The following is a 20,099-nucleotide window of genomic DNA, read 5'->3' on the forward strand; positions in this document are numbered from 1 at the left end:
TCAATTTATAAGCCTATAGTTATATTTGGTCGTATTGTTATTTTGTCCTTTTCTTCACTTATTGATGATATTAAGAAATAATGGTAAATTAAGATGAAATAACAGATAATTTGAAATAAGTTAAAATAACAGCTAGTAGTATTAGAAAGTGCGAAAAATAGTTGTTAAAGAGTTAGTAAATATTTCGTGTATTATATGCATATAATGAAAAGAGAAAAATTGTTAAAAATTATAAACGAAATATGAAGTATTAATGTTATTTTGCAATTTTTTTTATTTTGTTCGAAACTTCTTGATGACGAGTGAAATAGATTATTCATCTTTATTTATTATAAATTTGTTTTTTCATCATTAGCTTTGCATATGATCCATATTTTTTACATGCCTTTGTCGTTGTAGGATGTATAATCAACCATACTCATTAAGAATATTTATTTAGAGTAAATTATTATTATGTGTTTAAGACGGCTTCTTCAGCGGTGACAATTACATAATTTCTATTCTTACAAGGCACGTTGGACTTCGATGGTGGTATTTTGGGGTGTTTCTCCCTGCACATCCAAAAGTGCTCCCTGCATCTCCAACTTTTCAAGAAAATACCCTTGGTTAAAAATGTTTTTAATTTAGGTAAAAAAAATTAACTTTTTTTCTGACCTAATAAACTCACATACCCACCCATCACGACACACGCTTCTCTTGCAAACCCTAGCCTCCTGGCCTCCAAAGGTTATTCTACATTTTGACTCCACGTCCACCCACTATGACATTCTCTACTGAAACCAAAATAATCGCTCAAACCTTCTTTTCCTGTGGAATTGTTGTGTTCTTGTTCTCTTGTTCAAATTCTTATGTTGTGTGGTGAGACTTACCTGCAAATGAAAGATTGAGGAGACAATAAAAGAATATATTGAGACAATAAAAGAAATTAAGGCAGAATGACGCACTAACTTGAAGATGGAAGATTTATGAAGAAAGGTTCTTAAACACCCTTTTTCTGCTCAGGCTGATGGAGATGAAAGATCAAACTTGTGTACAAGAATAGGAGTGCTGACCACATTGCTATTCTAGACAACAATGAAGTTTATCAACAATCAGCAAATGCAAGAAACCATTCTTTAATCAATGCCTAAAAAGAATGACTAAAATGTAATGGATACATAAGTAAAACATGCATTAAACGCAATTTTTATGAATACTGCGTCAAAATCAATACCTTCAAGACAATAATATCATCATAAAATAAAGACGACAAACAAAGAAAGAAGAGAGAAATAACCTTGTCAAACATTTCAACACAGTTCTATTATGACTATGGACAACGTACAAACAGAAAACAAAACACATTATCCCTGTTATTTATAATTCTTTATCGGAAACCATAGCGAACGGAAAAAGTAAAAGGATACCCCAATCAGCAATGCTTCTGCCACGTTTTTAACTATCTGAGCAAGTAAGTGAAAAAAAATGGTCATCGGGTTTCAGAAACACGTCTAATGTCCTGAAAAACAATTTCCATTGGAACTTTTAGGCACAACACGAGGAAGCTCCAGAAAAAACTTCGTTCTAAAAATTATTAATATCTTAACAAATCAATAAAAAACGAAACACCCACTTTTGGATAATAGCATAGGTATGAAATTAATAAAGCATAAAAATTCAAAGGAATCGAACAGTGCATTGTCGAATCAAATACCACCTGTATGGAAACTGGATCTTCTTTCCCTCCCGCCAAACCTCACGTGCCTCACTCACTGCTAGCTCAGGCACGAAGTCCTCTGATATACAGAATTAAAGCCTCCATCAAGAGGGTTATTTTTGTGTAGTTTCAAATACAATGCGGAAAGTATTGTACGACAATAATATGTCAGCTTCCTTAGCTCAATCGCTCAACGACAAAGCTCATGAATGGCTTATAAAATAAGCAAACTTGAGAAGATTAAGCACGTTGGCCCTTGGTAAACTTCCAATGGTTTTCTTTAACATTTTCTTAATTTTCGAGGGAAGAGAAGTTTCATCTCAGAGCACACTCCAAGCAGCTTTCTTTCCCGTTGAACACCTCTCTTTCATTGCCCTTCTCACATTTTCTGCTTCTTCCCACCTCCCAATGGAGCTATACAAATTGGCCAACAATATATAGTAGCCGTCATTTTCTGGTTCAGAGTTAATAGCATAAGTTGCAATACTTATTCCCATCTCTACTTGATTGTAAGTTTTACAATGACCTAACAAAGCTCCCCAGACACCGCTGTCTGGCGACATAGGCATAGATAGGACCATAGCTTTTGCTTCCTGCAGATTACCTGACCTTCCCAAAAGATCCACCATACAAGTGTAGTGCTTTAAATTGGGATTTAAAGAATAACTCAGCATTCTCGCGAACACGTACTTCCCTTCTTCAGCAAGTCCTGCATGGGCACATGCTGAGAGAAGACAGAGGAAGGTAATTTCGTTGGGCATAACTTTTGATTCCTCCATAAGCCGGAATATCTCCAAAGCAGATTCTGCATATCCATTCATTCCATAACCTGAAATCATTGCATTCCAGCAAATTCCATCCTTCTCCATCATAGAGTCAAATACCATTCTTGACTTTTGCAACTGACCACATTTAGCATACATATCAACCAGTGCTGTGCCAAGAGGTAAATTGACTCTAAAACTACTTTCTTGTATGTAGCGGTGAACTCTTTCTCCTTTCTCTAGAGATGCTAGGTGAGAACATGCTGAAAGTACTACCGTAAGTGTGGCTGTATTGGGCTGCTGTCCTTCTCTAACCATTTTATCAAATAAATCTACAGCCTCTTTATGCTGCTTGATGTGAACATGAGACGAAATCAAAGTGTTCCACGACACAACATCCATCTGAGACCTGTTAAATATTCTCGATGCATAGATCATCCTACCACATTTTCCATACATCTCTATGAGCGAGTTGGTGACCGCGATGTGAGCATCCAGAAAACCCTTTATCACGTTGCAATGAATTGACCTTCCCAAATTAACTGCTCTCAACTGAGCACACAAGGCAATAGCTGAAACTATCCCAATTGAATCAGAACGAATACCTACACATTGCATTTCCCTGAAGAGCTCAACACACTTCACGCTCTCCCCCATTCTATCATACCCAAAAACCATAAAGTTCCAGCACTCTACGCTCCCGCGACACATTGGGAAAATCCTCTCTGCCAAACTCAACATTCCAAACTTACAGTACATAAACAACAACAAATCATTAACTTCCTCGGCATCGACGTACTGTCTCCTTATAATCACTCCATGAAACGCTTTCCCTTGAGACACATGCATGGAATTACCAAACACCGAAAGCATGCAACCAATAACAATCCCGTCCGGACGTATTTCGTTTTCCTGCATTTCTCTATACAACTTCACACACTCCTCCATCATCCCAAACCTCGCACAAACTCCGATGATAGATGTCCAAGACAAAAGATCTTTGTGAGTCGTCTCAAAAAATGCTCGGTACGCTTCTCGAGGGACCCCACATTTGGAGTACATAGCCAAAACGGAAGATTGTAGAAAAGAAGCAACCCCGTGTTTGATAACCACCCCATGCAAGCAAGCGCCTTCTCTCACAGCTCCCAGATTTCCACACGCAAGAAACCCGCCCTCCCACGTTCTAACGTTGGGCTTTTGAGTATCCTCACCAACCTCATGCATGTCACGTAGACACTTCAAACCCTTCTCCGGCTCCCCATTCTGCACGTGGCCGATGATAAGTGCAGTCCAAGCAGCCACATCCTGAACAGGAATTTCATCAAACACCTTGCATGCAAGGTCCATCTCACCACAGCGCGAGTAAAACGACACGAAAGAGGCGGAGGAAGAATGAAAGAGGCCGGTTTTGAAGGCGAGGGCATGGAGCGAGGCGCCGTGGGGGAGGAGCGAGAGGTGCGCAGCGGCGGAGACAACGATGGGGAGAGTGAAGTGGTTGGGAGAGAGGTTGGAGACGCGTGTCATGTGTGAGAAGAGGGTGAGAGCGTGGGGGAAGAGGGAACGGGAGAAGAGGGATTTGAGGAAGGAGTTGTAGACGAAGGTGTCTTTGGAGGGAAGAGAGTGGAAGAGAGTGGAACACGAAACGTGTTCGTTTTGGAGAGAGTCGTAGAGAGAGATGAGCTTTGCAGCAATGAAGAGGTTGGTTGAGTGGCCGCACGTCACCGTGAGCGCGTGGAAGCGGCGGAGGGATTCTACGGTTTTGACGTGCTTGGCGAGCAAGATGAGTTCCCCTGCATCATACATGTTCAACGTGCGTATCAACGTTCCTCTCTCTCTCTTAAAGCATCACGCACTCAACCATTATCAATACAAACTTCAATCGGGTTCATAGAAAAACAACGAACATCCTTGTATCAGGTGGCTGTAATTTTTTTCTTGTCGGAATCCACAAAATGGGGATTGTAACAAACTAGATTTACCGTTTTACAGACATATTTTCATTATTTTATACTGATACTCCAGTAGATATAATATCACAACAATTGTAATTTCAGAAAATTCAAGCGAAACCAATAATGCAATTAAAATGATGAGAATCAGCTTCAAAGATTAAGTGCTTGTTGTAGGGAGACTATTGAAGATAACATAGGGACAAACAAAAACACTTGACGATTCCAGCATTTGTCCCATCTCCACATAAATTAAATATTTGTTTGTGGAATAATTGCAGAATCTATTAGTCAATGTGATATGTCTCATATGATATCGAGTGTATTATGAGTGTTGATTAAGATTTTTTTTTTTTGGTTATATAGGAGCATATAATTAATATATTTGGTTATAGTAGTCTATTTATTTGATTTTACAGAGAGCAAATAGGTTGATTAGCAAATATTAGCTAATGATCGGATTCTGGTTGCAGGTATCTTATTATTAAAAACAGAGTTATAATTTGAGTTAAAGATAATAATAGGCTGATTTAAGAATTTAGATTAATCCTCTTATATTAACTAAGTAGTTGAGGTAAAAAAATATTTAAGAGTTTACAACAACTCTTATAACCTTAGTAGAGTGAAGTTGGACTTTTGTAATTTATCCAAATAAAAATGAATCCTTGTATCTTTAAGTCATAAAGTTGACTTGGGTTACTTGTACAAATCAAGAACAAGACATTAAGAAAGCTAGGGAAAAGTTTAAATATAATTGGTTAGAGATGTCTAATTGAGTTAAAACCTAGGTTAATCTAGATATAGGATTAAGTTGAAAAAAAAAATCATTTTTAATGTGAGTTAAATTGATTCCGTCTCTATTAACTTGTGTATTAAATGAGTTTAAGACAAGTTGAGAGTGAGTTGACCAATAGTTTATAAATAATATTTTTTTATTATTCTTATTTAATTTTTTTATAATTTTTTATTATAATTATTTATTAATTCTAATTATGTCAAAAAAATATATTTTAAAATAATAAAATGTTGTTCAATAATATTTAAATAATTTGAATGTTTAATTTATTTATTTGTCAAATTATATAAACTTACCCTAATTATCAATTTATGTATTTATAGTCATATTTAGTGAAATAAGTGAATATTTTGACTCTACTATTATGAAAAATAATTGGTCGAGTAATTATTTTAATTGTATTGTTTTAAATATATAAAATAAATTAGAAAAAAAATCCTTAAATGAATCAATCTACCAAACATGGTGTGTCAGTTACAAAATTTTTTATTTAGGTTAACTCGATTTTAGTTTAATCTATATGATTCGGATTGGTTCATTTTAATACTATGTGATTAGTTGGTTAACTTTGAATAATATTTAAATATTACTAAAATAGAAAAAACATTATGTAATTTATACTTGTGTTCACATAATTTTCATAATAATAATAAATATTATTATAAAATTAAAATAACATAGTAATTTTATTGTATATAATTTTTATTTATTTTTGTAAATATTTTTATAAATGTAAACAAAATAAAAATAAATTTTGCTTTATATATAATATAGAGATATTATTTATTGGGATGAGTTGGTTAACGTAACAAATTGAGTATGAATTGGAATAGACACGTTAATGGTGATAAAATAACTAACATATTATAGACCATAACAATTAGGTGGAAAAAAAATTAAAATTCTATCTTGATTCATATTGCATTGGTTGAATGATAGATACACATGTGGTCTATTTATACAATTCATATACGGATCTGTATTAGTAGTTGCTGAATATTCCATACAAGGTATATATTAGCAGGTTAACTTTTCTCTTTTTATAAGGACAATTAATGGTAGAAAATCTCCAGTTATCATTATACATTAATTTTCTGGTGCAATATTAAATAACAAATTGAAAACTCCTTATTCTTTGATGTCGAAAACACAGGACAAGTTAAGAAAATAATTATTGGTAAATCAGAAGAAAACAAATAAAAATATATATAGAAGATAAGCTAATTATTTTATTTGTTCAAAATAACTTTTTTATATTACTTTCCATCTGTTGAGAGTAAAAAGTTATAGTTAAGAAAAATATAAATAATGTTACCCACTAGTCTCTGTCACTCATTCTCTTCAGCTTTTGAATTATTGTGATTAAATGCTTCTTAATAATACTATATATAGTCTTAGGATTTATCCAATATTTTTTATTATCAGTATTTGCCTGATTGGTATACTGTTTATTTCACATTGATGTATATTTAATGAGTGAATTCTGATATTACATGATTTGAACTATTGTAGAAAGAACAGTGAACTTATTCTTTTAGACGTGAATTTTTCCTTCTTTTATTTTTCACAAATCACTCATTTATTTGTTTCATTCTTCTTCAAATCTAAATATGTATGGATGTTTTGTTTATTATTTGTGACTTGACTTTTTTATTTTTTAAAAAGATATATTATAGATAAAAAAAGGTATTTAAACTATATTAAATCTCAATTATGAAATTATTAGGTATAATTAAGAGTAACATGTATAACTCCACTTTTTCAACCTATACTTTTATTCCAATCAATCTCAACCATTTACTATTATAAAAAAAACTGTATCAAATACTAAAAATTAATTAGGCTAAATATGATATCCGAGATCAATTTAGCGACAGATTACTTGGGTTGAAAATTTTGAATATAAAAAGATTGGTGTAATGCAAATATTTATATATGATATATTATACAATAGAGTGAGGTCCATGCACAGATTTCGAACAGAAAAAAATGTGTAGGTATTTTTAATAGTGACATGTGGGTTTGGATTTTGAGACATTTTCCTGTATTTTATACTGAACTCTCACATACCTAACCTAACACCGTTTATTCCTTCAATCAAATTCAGTTATAGCTGGCAACCAGTAACACCAAATCCCCACTCTCACACTCTCACACTCTATGCTTAATCAAACACATTCTTTTACCATAACAATATATGCATGGTACTGTGGGAATAACTCATACTAGAAATGAACCAAACATGTCCCAGTCCTAATTTCATTGTTTTTTTTATATATGAATTTAACTTAAAAAATAAAAGAGGCAAGAAAAAGATGAGAAAGTTGCTTCACGAGTTGTTCAAAATTGAAGATATCTGGAGCAACTTTCCTTAACAATATTTTGTTACATGAAAAAAGCTATTATTGTAAGAAATGGGAGTAATTATTTGAGAAGAAATAATTTATAGAAAAGACAAAACGCAAAGAAGGTGAAGAGAAATATAAGGGGGTATGGGTCTCCGATTTTGTAGTTTCTTTGTCTGAAATGATTCCATGAATGCGAAAATGAAAAGAGTGGTAAGTTGGTTTCATTTTTGAAACACGGCAACACAACGTTGAAAAGCATTCTCTAACCACACTGTCTAGTTTTGGCGCTCCCTTCAGCATCGTCACAGTTCACAACTATAAAAACAGTCAAAGGACACAACAACGTGCACCAAAAGGTACTATGCTCTTGCTTACTCACTCACCGCCACACTGAAAATAAGAGAAACAGACAAACAAAAGCCTAAAGTAAATTCTTTCTATGTATTAAAAAATTCAGGGATTCTTCACTCTTCTTTTTCGCTATCTCTCTCTCTCTCCAATGTAGGTCGCCGGAGAATGGCAAACTGTCACCGGAATAGCGTTGGATCCATCGCTCTCGACCACCGACACACTGAGAAAAATGCCACTGCTGGCGGCCACTTCCGCGTGCTCCGCCGCTTGATCTTCGATGCCGTCAGCTGCGGCGGCACCTCCCGCTACCGCTACCGCTATCGCCAGCGTGGCGGCGGCGAAGGAAGCGTTGGTGACTTTAGTTCGGTGGCTAGTCATGCAGAGAAGGAGGAGAGGTCGGAGAAGAGGTCGGAGAAGCTGTCGGATCTGCTGAACGCGGCGGAGACGAAAACGGATGCGGAGGTGGAGAGGAAGGAGGAGGCATTGGCGGAGCTGAAGCGAGTGGTGAAGGAGTTGCGCGAAGAAGACCTCTCGATGCGGAGAATCGCGGCGGAGAGAGTGAGGTCGCTGGCGAAGGAAGATGCCGAAGCGAGAGCGAATCTCGCAATGCTCGGAGCAATTCCTCCTCTCGTCGGAATGCTCGATTCGGAAGACGCTCATTCGCAAATCGCTTCGCTCTATGCTTTGCTCAATCTCGGAATCGGCAACGATGCGTGCGTAATTTGCATTTTCATTCAAAATCCACCGTGGTGTTTACCCAAATATTTCATATATCTGAAATTTGATGTTAATTTAATTATTTCAGAAACAAAGCGACTGTAGTGAAAATCGGCACTGTACACAAGATGCTGAAACTAATTGAATCGAGTGATTCAAATTCGTCGGTGGCCGAAGCGATTGTTGCGAATTTCCTTGGATTGAGTGCTTTGGATTCGAATAAACCGATAGTTGGTTCCTCCGGTGCAATACCTTTCCTTGTTAGCACCCTAAAAAATTTAGAGGCTAGTAAAACCGTATCACAATCCCAATCGCAAGTGAAGCAAGATGCTCTGCGCGCTTTGTACAATCTGTCAATATGTCAGAGCAACATTTCGGTTATTCTGGAGACTGATTTGGCTTGGTTTTTAGTGAGCGCGATAGGGGACATGGAAGTGAGCGAGAGGAGTCTGGCGATTCTGAGCAATTTAGTGTCGACTCCGGAGGGAAGAAAAGCGATCGGTGGTGTGAGCGATGCGATTCCGATTCTGGTGGATGTGTTGAGTTGGACGGACTCGCCAGAGTGCCAAGAGAAGGCGTCGTATGTGCTGATGATTATGGCACACAAAGCTTACGGGGACAGGAGGGCCATGATCGAGGCAGGGATTGTGTCGTCGCTGCTTGAGTTGACGCTTGTCGGAACCACGTTAGCTCAGAAGAGAGCCTCCAGAATATTGGAGTGTTTGAGGGTGGACAAGGGGAAACAGGTTTCAGGGAGCTACGCTGCAAACTTGAATTTGGGTGTCTCTGCTCCTATTTGTGGTGGCTCTTCTTCCTCCGAGGGTGGTGCAGGAGGAAGAGGGTCCTTGGTGGAGGAGGAAGATGGAATGATGATGAGTGAGGAAAAGAAAGCAGTGAAACAGTTGGTGCAGCTAAGTCTGCAGAATAACATGATCAAAATCGTGAAGAGGGCCAACTTGCGTCAGGATTTCGTTCCATCTGCCCAAATTGCTTCACTCACTTCGAGTTCCACTTCCAAGAGCCTCCCATTTTGAATAAACGATTTCACACTGTAGTTTCGTGGTGTTTTTAGTCTTGTAGCTATTTCCTAGCACTTATAAAATAGTAGATTAGTCATTATAATAGTATCAATTTCCACTTTGTGTAGCTTTTGGTTCTATCGTTTTTTGGTATCTGCTAAGGACACATTATGTTTCTTTGGCGTGAGCTATTTGAATTTGAGGTTTAGATTTGCTGGTTTTGGTGTAGTTTGTTGGTGCCTCCCCATCAGTGGCATGACAGAAAAAATGGAAAATCTCAGGTTTGCTTTAAGAATGCAAACTCTATACCAGCTCCTCTGCTTTCAAATAGTCCCTTTCTGATCATAACACACTTTTGTCTTCCACTTGCTCAGGCTATTTGTTTTTGTTGTAATTGTAGTTAATAAATTGGGTGGGGTGTACGTGTCTGTCATTTTCGTCTACAACATAGCTAAAGGGACTGTTCACTGCCATTTTCTATTTGAGAATCTTATCTCCCTTGGTTCGCAAATTTCACATGTTGAGTTTCAAGAATCCCTGGATTAGCACAGAGACGAACCCCATTTGTTAAACATTTGCACTAAGATTTTTGCTGTCAAAGCCATAAATTTTGTCGGATAAAAAATTCATAAATGACAGAATCCGTTACTGTCACATGACATGGTTCACTGTAAATAAATGCTAGATGGGATTTGTTTGATCTGAAAGATGACCTGATGCATTTTCTCGGTGCTACGCAGTACTACCTGTTACCTTACTTGGTATTTGTTGTGGGGTCCAGAGTCATATGAAATAATGCTATGTTTACTTCTATCCAGTGCTTAAATTCCGTTGAATTTCAGTGAAAACGTCTTTTGTCAATGTAATTTCAATATAAAAATTAAGTACATCAACCTTTTGATCACACAAAGGGCCCATTTACATTGACTTTCTTCAACTTTTAGCCTGCTCTGAGCCCGAGGTTCCAAAAGCATGCTTCTATTATTTGAGCTGCAGTGTTTTCTAGTTGGATTGCAAGAAAGACTAGAATTTGCATCCCACACAATGATGTGACCACGAATTTCTATTACTAACTAATGGCTAATAAATTCGTACAAGAGTACACTCAAATGTTTTATATCACCTAATTGCATAGTACTCTGTATTTGGGTTTAATTCAAGTTTTAAAAACTTAGATTTTGGAAGTGTTTGATAGATGAGGTGAATCGTGAGTACGGAAATGCGATTTACCTTGCCTTTTTATCACCCGCAAAAATCTGAAGAGGAAGCTAACTCGTATTGGTGCATTTAGGTACATGTTCCTATGAATTTAAGAATTTCCTGCATTGTTTTTTTTTTCAGTTTTTTCTTACGCCAGCTCCATGCAGTGACTAATAACAATAATAATATTATAACTTTAATTTTATTATTTTAATAATAACCTTTTTCAATTTTAAATAAAAAATTATATTTTATTTCAACATAATTTTTCACTAATTACTTTTAAATTCATAACACAATCTCAAAGATAATTTAGTAAATATCCAATATTATCTAATATAACAATTTTTTAATATATCGTATTTATCACATTATATACAAATTTTCAAAAAATATTATTTAAATTTACTCAAATCATACCATTTTTCTCTTAATCTAAACAATCTCAACTTTACATTTTTTTCCTCTCAAATTCACTCCCTCAAATCTATCTCCTTGTCCAAAAACATCCTAGCAGTGATTTCATAACAATACAATTCTGATATTTTAAATCTTGAGTTTAAGTTTAATTAGTCTCTAACAATAAAATCAATCTATATATAATTAACTGTTTTTAAATAAAATAATTGGATAAGTGATCAATTAAATTCTTAAATATGAAAAATATTTCCATTTTTTTTAAATAAAATTTTGATTTAAATTTGTAAAAGTAATAAAACCATTTTTTTAGTAAGTTGATTTCAGATACAAATTCAATATTAATATCGAACCATACTTTTATCAAACTATAATATATTTTTTATTACCTTTAATCAAATTATAATATTTAGTGGCTACTTTGTATCTTACATAGTTGGAAACTAAATATATATATCTAAATTAGTCAATGTACTGTCGAGAATTGTGTTGCTGTTAATTTGATTTCGAATAACATTTATATGAGAAGTGGATGTTACTTATCAAACGGAAGAGAATGACCTGTAAATACGAATGCCTAAATTCAATCCAAAAAATAAATAATTATTATTCTTAGTGTATTTGCCTTACTTCTTATCCGTTAAAAGCCAACCATATATTTTTGCATAAGATTAAGTAGGAGCAAGAATTGTGTAGGTTGATTGATTGAACCTCATTTTAGTATTTGTAGACCGAGTTAACACTTTATCACATAATAGATGTCTGGAAACTAAATAATTGAACCATAATTTGGATCTAAATTGGTCTATTAATTAATTAAGAGATCTAATACGTAGTTATTATATTCATATTCCCATAGTTTTAAATATTCATGTTTATATTTTTGGGTAGCGGTGAAAACAAAATACATATTCACGTAATTGTGGTAATAAAGATGTAGGAGAGTGTACTGCATAAAAAAAATCTGTTTAGAAATTATTTTAATATAAACATTTTCTATTATCTAGTTTCAGTTTATTTGATATAAATGTATTTCTTTGATAATAATTTAAATATCTTAATGATAATATTGCTCATTAAATATACATTAAGGCTTTGTTTACTTGAATGGACCTGGAAGGAGAGTGATTGAATAGATTTGAGAGGATTTGAAGGTAAATTTTTATTGTTGTTTATTTGAGTGAATTTTTGGAAGTAAAGTTTGGGAGAATAAATGTAGGATTTGATTGATGTGACATATTAAAAAAAATAAACAACAAAAAATTTACTTTCAAATCCTCTCAAATTCATTCAATCACTCTCTTCCAAATTCATTTAAGTGAACAAAGTGTAAGAGAGAATGAATACAATATTGATAAACCATTCCACAGCCAAGCCTTAAGCTTCTAATATATGAATTCAAAATCATGTTAAAATATATTACATCTTACTTCATATCTTCCACCTTCATATATCTAGCTTCTCTCCTTCCCTCTTATTCATGATCACACGTATTATTAAAAGAGTAAAGATTCTTTGACACATCTAAATATTTTATATTCATTTGACACTACCCTTACTTTTTATTTTCTATTTTCTTGAAACAATACAAAAATTTACATTTTTTTTTACCATTTTACCTTTGTAACATGTGTCAAACGAATGTAAAAACGTTTTATAGTATCATTACTCTTATTAAAAATATGTTCATTATTTTGTGTTAATGTTACTGTATGCATGTGGATTGAAAAGTAATAACAAAAGGTATAAAAAGTATTACCCTATGGAGTTCCGTTTGTACTTCCTACATAGTACGTGACCACATGCACATGCATTACTTTATCATATATAATGCACAACTTGTGTAGTGGAACTTTCTTTAATTGCTTTTATACTGGAAATGGATAACCATGATTGTACACTTCTATATGAGCTGTTTTCACCTTTGTTTGGGGAAAAATAATAATAATGAAACATCGATATTGTAGAAGCAAATGAGAGCACAATTAAAGTTGTAAGAAAATTGTAAGAAAATGAAAGGTGATGCAATAATACTGCTGAAACATTGTTTCACATGGTTTTATAGTGTTCATTAATGTGTAGTAGTCATGCAGAGCTAGCAAAAAAACAAACACTGTGTATAAGATATAGACTCTTCATGCATCCATACACAACGTCTTTGCATCCTTTTCATGAAACTATACATTTTCATATTATAAAATGTATTTTATTTTGCAAAGTAAAAAAAAAAATAGTTAATATATAATTGTTTGATTTACATCTTATTTTTGTTATATGAGGCATTAGTTTTTCTTAAAACGTCTGAAGTGAAGAGGTATGAATCACATGTTTTTGGTTTTTATATCTATTTTGGACAGACTAGAAATTGAATTTCTTTTCTACAAGACAGATGCACGATGGCCGAACCCAAACTTTTTTTTTCCTAAAGACTGAAAGACCATCGGATACTCTTCCTTTGGCACTTTATTAAGATTTTCTTCTACAAAAATCCTTATCCACACAATCCGTAACATATCCTAAATAAATATTTTTGATGGATATATTTATTACCAGCTTATATTTTTGTTATATAATAATTATTAGTAAGTTTTATTTTAATATTTTTGCACTGTATTAATATTTTAATGAATAATTTGATTTGAATTATACTTAAAAAATTTTATTTTTATTTAATTTTATATTTGAAAGATTATATATATCTATATATATATATATATATATATATATATATATATATATATATATATATATATATGTGGATACTCATAAAAAAAACATGAATATTTTTTTCTCTGTGGGTAACTGGACAGCTGACAAAACAAATTATTAGACAAGACTGAAAAAGAATGACCCATTATCAATTATCATCTCTACTCTTAGCCAAATAAAACTAGGGAAGGGAGATTTTTGGCATTAAAAATGTCTTCTAAAATAGTTATTATAAAACTTAATATTTAAAACAATATTTAAACATATTTTTTAATTTGAAATTATTTAAATTATTAAGTTATAAGAAAATGTCATTAAATATATAATCGAAACTGAGATTGTTTTACTTCTTCATTTTAATGTCAATGAGTGAAAAAAAAGTGTTTTACTAATTTTTCTACAGTTTTATCGCAGTGTGGAATTTATACAGATTAAACTAATAAATTAATTTAAATCTTCGTAAACCTAGAACTCACCAACAAAAAAATATATCCTATCACAATAAAATAATCATTTTTCCCATTTTCACGTGTTAATTTATAAATTTAAAACCAGTTTATATGTCAAATCTATCATAAACTTCTAAATATTTGCACAAGAATAAAATTGAAGAGTTCAGATGGGGAAAATTAACAGAACAGTCAAATTTATTTATATTAAAATACTTTAACTCTAAACAATCCCGAGTTCCATATCATTGTTGCTAACTGATTTTTCAGCTAATCATTCCTTTAATTGAGTGTTTTTTTGGCCGATTGCACCTCTTGTTAACAAAACGGCTCAAAAGAATCGAGAGGATCCAAAATTGCACATGATCTTACACAGGTCAAAATTACAATCGAACCTTTTTCTTTTGTTTTCAGGAAAGTGTGCCTTCATTAATAATTCAAACATTGTATTTCTTGCATTTGGATCTTTCTTAACATTATCCAAAAGGAAAACGCATCGATAAGGGTCCTTATTATCCGTATAATTAATAGTCTGATTGAAAAATAGATTCATTGCCACACTTTGTCCTTCATAGTCCTAACAGAAAATTACCAATTAGCATACTGCTTAACAATACGTCGAACACATCAAGTGGTTCTTGAGAGGAGAAAGGGGCATGACTTTCTACATAGTAAAGTGTACCTATGAAAAATATTACTACCGTTATCTCATCCTAAATACTCCCGTATATCTCTGCATATGCTATCAGACTTCAGAATCAGTGCCAGCCGTGTACATAAAGGTGTTCATACCAATCCAATCAACTCATTTGCTTTCAGTGACAGGAAGGTAGACACCTTCGGCCGCCAACCACACATTGTCAGCACGCTTTTCACGAACACCACAAACCTGATAAGAGTGTGATAAATCACAAAAATGTTAGTATAATTCCAAGTAGTTACTTATAAAAGAAAATGGGATCACTATGAAATTTGATCACATTTACGAAGAACCATCACCATCCATTACCCACTGTACTGTCTAAAGACAAAGCAAACCTGAAAACTGTAGCTAAGTGCTAAAGTCATCTACAAAAACACTTTTACTGATTTTGTTGATGCAAGGAAAATTAAAATATGAAACTAAGTATCCAAATGAAAAACATGCTGAAAGCAGTGAGCATCTAAAAATATAGTTGGCACATCTGTAGTTCTATCTAAAATATTGTTGAAAGAAGAATATAAGATTTTCATGTTCCGGGAGATTTCTCACCTCCTGCTGTCCCCCAGCAATGCGGCTGTATTTCTTATCGTGACTATGTAGATAGCCTCCGGTGTCAATATGCTGAAGGCGAATCTTCTGATCCTGCTTCCAAGTCTTCCCACTTCCCTCTATTAATAGCCTAAAGACAACGAAACCTATATAAAGCACCTTCCAGAATATTGAGATCTAAATATCCATTGAGGAAAAAAAGGACTCACCTCCAATAGTCCCCAGTGTCAGATTCATTTTCTGCCCCAAAACAACTCACCTGTTTTCAATTCGAAGTTAAAGTCGGATATTCCATAACAGACAGAGTCCAAAATAGGCTATATTTGAATCAAAATCTTAACTTTCATCAGAAGTTAATTTGAATGCAAAGTAGGTAAGGTAAAAGAGGATAATAAAATAGATGTTTCCAAAAACGTTCTATAAAATTATGTCTGGTGGTTCAAGAATTTTAGTGTCAACATTTCTTGCATTAGTCTATAGAAGGAGACACAGAGGTACAATGAGATAGTTTATAGTAGTAGTTAATTGCATGTGTGTAGATTTATAGTACCAGAACTTATCCCTGTAGATAGGGTCAACTACATAAATGGGTAGATTAATTGAACAATTTGGGATAACTAATATCAGTTTTTTATTTTGCAAAAGGAAATAACAGTTACATCAGGGAGTTATAGTAAGTCATTTTAATTTAACTTTGGTAGCTCAATACAAAAGACAAATTTGGAGAGATATTATACCAGTTGAGACCGAAATCAAAATGAATTAAAGCGGAAATGTGAAGAGAATCTTTACACACAATCGTTCTTTATGTTATGTGAATCATTCGAATGGTACTAAATACAAGGTATCAAATTAGAGAGAATAGAAGAAATGATAGATTTATTATGGGGCAAAAGATACATAAAATCCAACAGTGTCTTTCACAATAAATCGGCCTAACATTAGTTCCTCAAGCGCAGACATATTCAAATAACTATTTAACCAGATTCTAGCCGTGTTATTCATGCATGTTCGGAAATAAAGTTGGACAGCTCCAAGAATATTAAAAATGAATGCACCGCAGATGAGACTTCTCGAATAAAAGATGAACATTAAAATGAAAAGAGATGGGCACACTGAAAGCTATGGGGAAAATAAAATTAAAATTAAAAATGAAAAGGAATGCGCTAGGAAGATACATAGTGTAGACGTGATCATAAAGATCCAGGGACTATAGCAATTGATTTTGGGAAAAAAACATGAAAAATTCAGGTTTGATTTAGTGAGAGGATTATTTCTAATATATTGGAGTTTGATTTACAAATAGTGATGGGGGAGGACAAGGAGGCCATTGACTGTGTACATTAACAGTAAATGTGTAAATTGTAACACAGAAAAATCCTTAAATATCCCAAAGTGGTCATTGAAAGCCTTTTGTGTAGACGAGGGCGTATTACATAGCGAGTTCAAGCGGATATAAAACAATATTTGGAGAAGAAAACTCCTATCTAAGACCTAACTAAAACACTACACACAAGTGCAAAAGGAGTTGCCACGTTAGATACTCGTAGCAAGTCTTTGTAATCAATCATACATATAAAAATAGCAAATGTTGCTTACATTACAACATTAACATAGTTACAGCAATCATCAACAAATCATAAAACATATGCTGGTAGGCAACAACTAGAGGAAGATGCACTTACCTCGAGATTGCCTGATATCGGGGACGCATGTAAATGGCTGTGCAGCCACTTCCTTGTTCTCATGTGCTGCAATCTAATGATGGTACCACTCTTAATGGAATCACCTTGTTTAGCATTAGTTCCTGGCTGAGGTCTAACAATCTACAAGACAACGCATATATCTAAAGTGAATACAAAAACCAAAGGCTACAGAGCAAATTTAAAAAAAAATAATTATAAAACACGGATCTACACTGTCATCTAATCATAAATTATAATACAAAAAAAAAAACTGTTTACCACTGTAATGGTTACTTGCTAAAGTCACATTTAGGATAATTCCTAACCTAAATATTAAAAGTCAGAACTAAACTCAAATCTCCAAGGTAATGCAGCAATCGTGGCACTCAAGTCGTTACAAAAACATAACCTTGTTTTTTTATTTTCTTACAAATCACAATCCATGTAAGAAAAACCATATGAATAAGAAAGCTACCCAGTAACTATTGGAATCGTCAACATTAGGGAAACCAGTAACCGATTGTTGTCCACTGCCAGAACCGTAGGGCACGTCATGAGAATGCAACCGAAATTTGGTCTTCTCGTGCATAAGCTTCAGCACCGTGCCATATGTAATCTGAACCTGCACAATTAAAGATCAATCAGCGAGAAAGTATTTATTAATCAACATTTATTGTTACTTATTGAAAATTTGCATCGGAAAATAAAACATTAGATATCGCCAGCGACGAAACGGAAAAGGAAAAGAGAAAGTGAAACCTCGACGCCTTCGGAGGAAGCAGCGGAGGCAGAGGCAGAGGCAGCGGAAGAAGGAACAACGTCAGAGTCGAGAGTGATGAAGAGGAAGAGAGCGAGGGCAAAGAATCCGAGAGCCATGACGAAGAGCAATGCGATAAACCAGTTCTGCGCCCAGATCGGGAAATCAGATTCCGAGGTGCTCCGCGACTCCCGGTAAACGATCCGGGTCGACCCGGAAGTTTGTTGCTGAGACGGTGACGAAGAAGAAGCCTTTCTTCGAGAGAGGTTCTGCGACCCTGAGGAAGCCACGGTTCGACCCGATTTACTATCCAGATCGAAAGAGAGGGGAAGAGAGCATTCACGTCCCTGCCAAATGAACCAAATTTGCTTTGCTTTGTAAATGGCCTCTGCAAGGTCCCCAACGCGGACCGGGAACGACACGCTAGTTTACTTTGTTCCACGCTGGAGTCTCGGAGACACGTTGCTCTACGATCTCTTGCCCAATATAAATTTAACACGTGGCTTTTTGCATGACGTGGAAGCCTACTACTGGTTCAAATTCTCTACCCCGATACGCTCAGGTAGTATGTTGGGCTGTTTCTTGTTTTATGCTTTTGTTGCTTTTCGCACCTATTTTTTCTTAAGTTACCTCCTTTTTCTTTTTCTGTAGTTGTTGTTGTTACGAGTTTTTAAAGAATAGTATATGTCTCAGATTATATTTGGAATTTTTATTTTTTACACTTTTGCACTTTGTACATCTAAAAAAATGGAATGTAAAATGTTTAAAACATATTTTTGTAGTTCAATAATTACATTGTTCCCCAAATAATAATGTTGAATAATACTTTAAAAGAAATATGGCTTCCATATTAAAAGATTTCTGATATTAAATCTTATTAAGTATAGTTACCATGAATAAACAAACTTAAATCTCACTGTGTATAGAATTATCATTTTCATTATCTATCATTATCATTGAACAAGACATGTCATTAAAGTTGTTAAAATTTATGATGATTTAAACGGTATAGTTTAGTCACGGTTTATTTATGTTATGTTTTTATTTAATATAAAACCCAAGTCAGTTGAAATTTTACAGACATTGTTGAGTTAGTTTTTACAGTTTTTTATCAAAAAAATAATAATATTTTAAAGACTTTCACATATCTCGTACTTTTAATCTACTTCGTGTTAAAAAGTATAAAATCTGTTAAAATAAAAAGTAACTAATTGAAAAATATTTCACATGTATCTTACTTTTAATTTAGTTCGTGATAAAAAATTATAATACAGGCTGCTCAAAATATTTATATATAATTAAGTTTTTTTTACTACTATCTTCCACTGTGGTCATGATCTTATATTATATATCATCATTGTTTACATGTTTTTCCGTAAAAGATAAAAAATTGTATACCTAGTTTTTTAGACCTTGTAAATTTTAACATTTTCAATAAAAAATTTATTATGTCGAGAGTTTAAAATATTTATATATTATAAAAAATTAAATGTCTTTGTATTTTGATGTGATATTTGATATCTAAATATAAAAACTTTCAAAAATAAAAATGAAAGTTAAATATGTTTTCAATTTATAAACTTTAATGTAAAAATTCATTTTTGTTTATATTTTAAAAATTGATATATTTTTATCTTCAAAATTAATAAATTAATTAATATAGTTGTTTTAATCGAATAATATTATTATTATTTTACATGTTAAAAAATATTCAAGATTCACATTTGAATTTGGTGTCAAATGGTATAAAGTGTTCAAACATCAATCTCAAATTATGGTTGGACATTAAGAAAAACTCACATAGTTGGTCTGAGAGATTTATCGTTTAATTTTAAAGTTTAAGAGTCAAATTATATTAAAGTTTTGGACAATGACAAAATTTAATTTTTCGTTTAAGTTTATGCACTACGAGCATGTTTAATCTAAAAAGTAAACAATAATAACAGTGCGGGACAAAGTGTAAGACAAACTGAGTTTTTAAACCCACTAA

The 20,099-nt window shown here is 33.3% G+C and overlaps 3 protein-coding genes across 8 annotated transcripts; 1 reads left to right on the plus strand and 2 right to left on the minus strand.

Moving 5' to 3' along the window:
- Positions 1 to 286: 286 nt before the first annotated feature.
- LOC108330097 (pentatricopeptide repeat-containing protein At4g39952, mitochondrial) lies at positions 287 to 4,313 on the minus strand. 6 transcript variants are annotated; one of them, XM_052877037.1, is made up of 5 exons: positions 1,697 to 4,313; positions 1,407 to 1,498; positions 949 to 1,064; positions 676 to 869; positions 288 to 584 (listed from the first exon to the last, which is right to left on the minus strand). In XM_052877037.1, the coding sequence occupies exon 1, from the start codon at positions 4,261 to 4,263 to the stop codon at positions 2,017 to 2,019; it is 2,247 nt and encodes a 748-aa protein (XP_052732997.1). In that variant the 5' UTR covers positions 4,264 to 4,313; the 3' UTR covers positions 288 to 584; positions 676 to 869; positions 949 to 1,064; positions 1,407 to 1,498; positions 1,697 to 2,016. The 6 variants fall into 6 exon arrangements, with proteins under 6 accessions (XP_052732999.1, XP_052732995.1, XP_052733001.1 ...); XM_052877036.1 differs by having other exon boundaries at positions 672 to 869; XM_052877039.1 differs by having other exon boundaries at positions 287 to 869; positions 949 to 1,059.
- Positions 4,314 to 7,695: 3,382 nt separating this feature from the next.
- LOC108318856 (U-box domain-containing protein 4) lies at positions 7,696 to 10,120 on the plus strand. Its single transcript, XM_052877053.1, has 3 exons — positions 7,696 to 7,909; positions 8,059 to 8,617; positions 8,710 to 10,120. Exons 2-3 carry the CDS (start codon positions 8,070 to 8,072, stop codon positions 9,653 to 9,655), a joined length of 1,494 nt encoding a protein of 497 aa, XP_052733013.1. The 5' UTR covers positions 7,696 to 7,909; positions 8,059 to 8,069; the 3' UTR covers positions 9,656 to 10,120.
- A 4,819-nt stretch (positions 10,121 to 14,939) lies between these two features.
- On the minus strand, positions 14,940 to 18,530 carry LOC108332061 (stromal cell-derived factor 2-like protein). The gene is made up of 6 exons (XM_017567166.2): positions 18,112 to 18,530; positions 17,828 to 17,974; positions 17,353 to 17,493; positions 15,877 to 15,926; positions 15,668 to 15,797; positions 14,940 to 15,304 (listed from the first exon to the last, which is right to left on the minus strand). The coding sequence occupies exons 1-6, from the start codon at positions 18,226 to 18,228 to the stop codon at positions 15,221 to 15,223; spliced, it is 669 nt and encodes a 222-aa protein (XP_017422655.1). The 5' UTR covers positions 18,229 to 18,530; the 3' UTR covers positions 14,940 to 15,220.
- Positions 18,531 to 20,099: the final 1,569 nt, after the last annotated feature.

This window comes from Vigna angularis, chromosome 4, assembly GCF_016808095.1.
Source record: "Vigna angularis cultivar LongXiaoDou No.4 chromosome 4, ASM1680809v1, whole genome shotgun sequence".
In the NCBI taxonomy this organism is placed as follows: Eukaryota; Viridiplantae; Streptophyta; class Magnoliopsida; order Fabales; family Fabaceae; genus Vigna; species Vigna angularis.